The sequence below is a fragment of the Elephantulus edwardii genome, unplaced genomic scaffold, assembly GCF_000299155.1.
Source record: "Elephantulus edwardii isolate Elephantulus edwardi_28Jun2011 unplaced genomic scaffold, EleEdw1.0 scaffold00003, whole genome shotgun sequence".
NCBI lineage: Eukaryota > Metazoa > Chordata > Mammalia > Macroscelidea > Macroscelididae > Elephantulus > Elephantulus edwardii.
The window spans coordinates 29,454,669-29,460,425 of record NW_006399753.1 but is presented as its reverse complement, the minus strand read 5'-3'; the positions used below and the strand labels follow the sequence as shown (position 1 = coordinate 29,460,425).

The window sequence follows — 5,757 nt, the reverse complement described above, 5'->3', positions numbered from 1 at the left end:
GTCGAGGACTCTCCTTCGTAGGGTCGCTGTGAGTCGCCTGCGACTTGACTCGACGGCACTTAACAACAACAACAGCATTTATACTTTGGAATTAGATCACCGGGACTTTATTCAGAGGTGTCTCTGAGTGAACTCAAACCCCCTAACTATTCAGCATCCAAGGGTGTTAACTGTTTGCAGCACCCATGGACAACATAAACTGCATAGTTATTATCTTACAAGGCAAATAATTTAAACACTATCAGTTTCCTGTTTTTAAAGAAAACACAGTACATAGACAAGAAAAGGAGAGTTTTTGGCATTGGTTAAGACTTTAATTCAGCCAAAAAATGAAATACTGGTGTAGACCAAAATAAACCACTATAAAATTTGCTGTAGACACAGTTTAGTCTCTGAGTGTTTTTTCCTACCCAGGCCCCCATGAAATCTGCTAACAGCTGTGGAGACAGTGCTGAATGAATTAGATGTTGGAGTCAGACCATAAAATCTTTCTCAAAGAGTTTTGATTTATTAAGTTTAAATTATAGCTATATCTGATTTTCTTGTTAATGTACAAACAGGGACAAGATGTCATTTTCCCACCACTCTCTTTCCACTTACATACTTTAAATGCATTTTAAGGCAAAGAATCTCTAAGTGAGAGAGCAAGCTTTACCGACTTTGGTATGTAATTGTTTACAAATCAGAAGAAAGCATGAAATGGATGGTGAAAAAAAAATTAGTCCACAATTCCATTTCTACAAGACCAATTCTTATTTATTTTCAAATAAATTAATTAATGGGAGGGAAGGGGTTTAGGAAAAAAAAATATTTGATTTGAACAGCTTTGTCCGAAGGTATGTAAACAGAAGGAAACACTTTCATTTTGCTTTAGTTTCTTACTATGAGGTAAATGACTCGGACATGGTTTCCATTTAAACAGTCTCCAAAATGAAAACTCTTTGCGTTCTAAGCCAGCTTGACCCATTAACTATTCCTGTCACCTTGAGTAAGTTACTGAGCAAGTCTGGGCTTTATTTGATAATAAGGAATCCAATTCATTGTTTTCATCATGCTCTCAGGACTCCAAAGAACATTTTTATGAAGGTCAGAGGAGACTTCCCCCAACTCCACTTCAACCCAAGCTGCCCTAATTCGTCCAGAACCATTCATCTTGTTTCCCAGGAAGATTTTCCTGCTACCCATTAAGATTTTGCTTGACCAGAATTTTGACACTAAAAAAAAAAAAAGAAAAAAAAAGCCCCCCAAAATTAGCATTTCACTGGACTTTGATGATATCTACTGCCTCTTAAAGTTTATGGCCCTCTCTCTCATCTCTATCTCCCTTATCAATTTTGAGCTACCAACTCCTGAGCAATTCATCTTAACTCCCTTTCTGATAAAGGACTAGAGCTGGGTAACATTAAAATGAGTAGGTGGGTTTCCCTTAAGATGTGATCCAGATTTTATTGGCATAAGAAGCCATAAAAAGCTAACTAATTCTTGGAGAAGAATCATTAGAGGCAATAAGAAAGCTTTAGAGACTTTAGAGCGGCATATTTTAGTCTGCATTACTATTTATTTTTTTGGCACATTATCCCCTACTAATGTCAAGTTGTTGTGTTCTGGGACTTTTTCAAAACAGATAACATTTAGGCATAGTTTCCAACTCTCACAGTGACAAGAATATTTGTGCAGGCTTTTGTCCAGTCCTATACATAGACAAAGAGATATTTTTTTCTGCCTTAAATATAATTAACTGTCTTCTTCCTCTCAAATACACAGCTTATTACTCTTCACCATAATATTCAAGCAGCATTGTAAGATATATGGCAGCGATGGCTACTGATTCTTAATATAACTTGTCTGTATCATAAGGAGTTCTGATGATAGAGTCCTTAGAGAAATGCCCTTCTAACTGAAAAGCTGCTCTTTTCTAATGGTTCAAATGAACCAAAGGCTCCATAAGACAAAAATGGGCAATCTCCCCCTATATACAAACAGAATCAGAAACCAGCAACAGGGTGAGCTATGAGTTGGAACTGGCTTGAAGACATGATATCCTGAGTTTCTGATTTTCTTCTTTCTCTACTGGCTACCTATTTTGCTTTTTGTATAAATATTAATTGATGTCTTTATTTAATGATATTTTTGTTGTTGTTGTCTCCTTATCAGAGATCAGTTTTAACCTGCCTTTGCTGGTATCTTTATTATTTTTTTTTATGAGTTCATCTTCATATACTTGACACCCAGATCAACACTCTAGAAGACAAGAGTCTTCTTACCAAAGGCTCTATCTAATACTTTGCATCGGAATATCTTCAGAAGAAGATAACCCCACTACTGCTTAATTTAGTACCTTAAATCTGAAATAAAGGAATTAGAATTTTTCTCATTCTATTGTTTCATATTCATCAACTTGGATTTTTATTCTTATGATTCTCCTGATTTTTAACGAAGTTCTTTCTTGTTGGTAGAGGTACATGACACTTATTCATAATTACTCAAGGGGGGGGAAACCCTTTCTCAACTAATCTGTTGTCACATGAGCTAGAACCGAGTAACGTGGTCATCTGTGATCAGTCTCGTACAGAGAGACTGCAGTACCATGACTAGTACAGATGAATCCAAATTTAACTATTTAGTCATACAGAAGAAAGGTGAATACATAGAAGAGGTGGAATTTTTGCTGCCAAAACATAAGGGGGGAAGGGCAAGTGTGTCACAAAGAAGCTACAAATAGATTCTGCGGCCTCCCACTTACTTCTCTGTTCTCTTCCTCTGAGCTTTGGCCCCTCGCCATGGCCTCCACTGGTCTGCAGATCCTGGGACTCGTCCTGACGCTGCTCGGTTGGGTGAATGCACTGGTGTCCTGCACCCTGCCCATGTGGAAGGCGACCGCCTTCATCGGCAGCAGCATCATGGTGGTCCAGGTCATATGGGAGGAGCTGTGGATGTCCTATGCGGTGCAGAGCACTGGCCAGATGCAGTGTAAGGTGTACAACTCGCTGCTGGCGCTGCCCCAGGCTGCCCATGCCCTCTGCGTCATCACCCTCCTGGTGACCCTGGTCTACATCGCAGGGGCCAAGTATACCACGTGTGTGGAGGACAAGGACTTCAAGACTCGTTTGGTGCTCACTTCTGTGATCATCTTCATCATCTCGGGTGTGCTGGCCCTCATCCTGACCTGCTGGACTGCCAACTTCATCATCCGGGACTTCTACAACCCTTTGGAGGCTGAAGCCCAGAAGCGGGAACCGGGGGCCTCACTCTGCCTGGACTGGGCTGCCTCTGGCTTGTTGTTGCTGGGTGGAGCTCTCCTGTGCTGCGCACGTCCCTCTGGTGGATCCTGGAGCACCAATCATTATATGGTCCGCTACTCAGCTTCTGCTCCACAGGGCACCCCTCGGCCCACTGAGTACCCAACCAAAAATTATGTCTGATGGGGGGGTGGGGGTAAGGCAGCTCCCTGAACACAAGCCCCTCTTCCTTTCCTAAAACTGGACCCTACACAGGCAATGATCCTCAGCAGCTCAGGGTTGTGTTTCATCATTTTTATTTTGCTTTTTGCGGATTTTTTTTTTTTAGTCAGTTTTTCATTCAATGACTAACCCCCTTGAGAAGATGACTCCCCACAGTGCTGGTGCCTCGTTCTCATCTTGTGTGGAGCCAAAGATAGGATTCTTTTTTGAGTTTCTGAATCACCTCATCCCCAAGACACAAGACACACCCCCACCCCACCCCACCCCACCCCAGAACACATGTAAACCTGTGTGGGACTGCTCTTTGATACTACTGCTTGGATGTCCTCCTAGATTACAGAAACACCTCTGAACTCACCCGCGGACCCTTGCATCTACTAGAACTACAGAGAGTTACCAAAGAACCTAACTCCTAGTTTCCCCCTACCCTATCTGCACTCAATATTACCATTTTCTGTCTCTCTCTGCATCCTATCTACTATGAATATTTACCCTCACATCCAGTCCCCCTGCATACTTATACCTTGACCCATAGTGGTTATTTAGGAAATAAAGTGTTTTGCAAACAAGTAGAAAAAAGAAGCTACAACTGAGCATTCACTTTCCATGTGAGATTTACATTTGAGGGCCTGTTTATTACCTTTTTCAAAACAAAGATATTAACATTAGTAGTTTAACCCTATTGCCAAATGAGTAATTGCCTTCTGACTTTCTCCAGTTTACGCTATAGTTTATGGTAGAGTATTTATTCCTTTTGTCTCCTTAAAATGTGTAAGAGCAGACTTGCCTTTCTACTCTGTAAGTAGTTGAAAGGACCAGGGTGAGGTGAGTGAGATTCTTGGGGAGAAAATTTAAAAAGGTACTTCTCTCAAAGTATTTGTGTGTCTGTCTTAAATTTGGTACCCTTAACTGCTCCTTAGAAACAAGGATAGTGAGACTTTGTCTCACATGTTGCTGTTATTAGGTGCCATTGAGTTGTCTGCCACCCATACCGACCCTATGTACAGCAGCTCTAAACCCTGCCCTGTCCTGAGCTAGTCTCACTAATTCTGACACACCAATCCCCATTGCCCCAGTTACTGTGTCAATTCATCTCACCCACGGTCTTCCTCTCCTACACTGTCCCCCCATCCTTCTGAGCCTGATGTCCTTCTCCAAGGACAGGTCTCTCCTGGCCATGAGCCCAAAAAGTATGTGAGTTGGAGCTTCAGAGCCCTAGCCTCCAAGGAGAGACTAGGTTTCACTCTCTCTAGGATAGACCTATTTTTTTTTCTTGGCAGTCCATGGTATGTTCAAGATTCTTCTCCAGCACCACAACTCGAAGGCATGGATTCTTATTCTGTCATCCTTAGTCATTATCAGGAAGAGGTAGTCCCCACGGAAGGACATTATGCTTGGTAAAGTATAGAGTCAGTGAAATTGAAGATGATACTTAAGGAGTCTGACTGTCACAGGGAATGCAATAGTGGTTGTAAGTACAGCTAGTAGCGTGAGGACCACACAGGTGCAAATAAGATTTTGTTCTGTTGGATAGAGGGTAGAGTCCATCCCACTGTTCTAACAATAGTCAAACTAAAGAAAGTTCAAACTCTGGTGACTCTATGATACTGTGAGACACCCACCCCCACCCCATAGCGCATGGACTTTTCAAATATTTGAGAGCAGTCTTGAGCCAATTATCAGTCAGCCTGCAATATAATTTTGTTTTCCCTCTAGAGATATCTTGAAAATAGTTCTAGCTTTTAAAAGATAATCCTGGCCTTTGGGTATATAACAAAATACAGATTTTTCATTTTTTGAGCCTGCACAACTTGTTATAAAATGTTTTAGAAAATTCTTTTCTCTTGAAGTCCTGACATGATCAGCACTGGGTGTGACCCAAAGATGGAATGAAGAACTTGAATGATGACTGTTTCCTTAGCAACAAGAACCATATATTTTCTTTGAAATAAGAAATCAAAAGAAACTATTCTCCATTTTCTTCTCCTTCAATTTACTGGTTCAACAATAGTTTCTAAAATTTCATTTTTCACTCCAATCAATTATTTTAAGACATATTAGGTGCAATGCAATGCTTGTCATGAAAATAAAACAGATAGGATTTATTTTACCTGTTACTTTTTCAGCTAAATTATTTGATGTATGGGAAACTCCAGAATCCTAATATCTACTAGAAACAGTGAATTTCAGCTCTGAACACAAACCATGTGCACATAAAAATCATGTATGCATGGAGTCCAGTGTAGGCTGCTTCAGTGGTTCTCACCTAGCATCTATATTTTTAAAAAGTGTCTCC

General features: G+C 40.7%; 1 protein-coding gene across 1 annotated transcript; it reads left to right on the top strand.

The window, feature by feature from the left end:
• The first annotated feature begins 2,780 nt into the window (after nucleotides 1-2,780).
• Nucleotides 2,781-3,422, top strand: LOC102873542 (claudin-6-like). Its single transcript, XM_006879354.1, has one exon. The coding sequence runs from the start codon at nucleotides 2,781-2,783 to the stop codon at nucleotides 3,420-3,422; it is 642 nt and encodes a 213-aa protein (XP_006879416.1).
• Nucleotides 3,423-5,757: the final 2,335 nt, after the last annotated feature.

Coding starts and splice junctions, on each gene's coding strand:
- LOC102873542 (XM_006879354.1), top strand. CDS start 2,781: ATGGCCTCCACTGGTCTGCAGATCCTGGGACTCGTCCTGACGCTGCTC.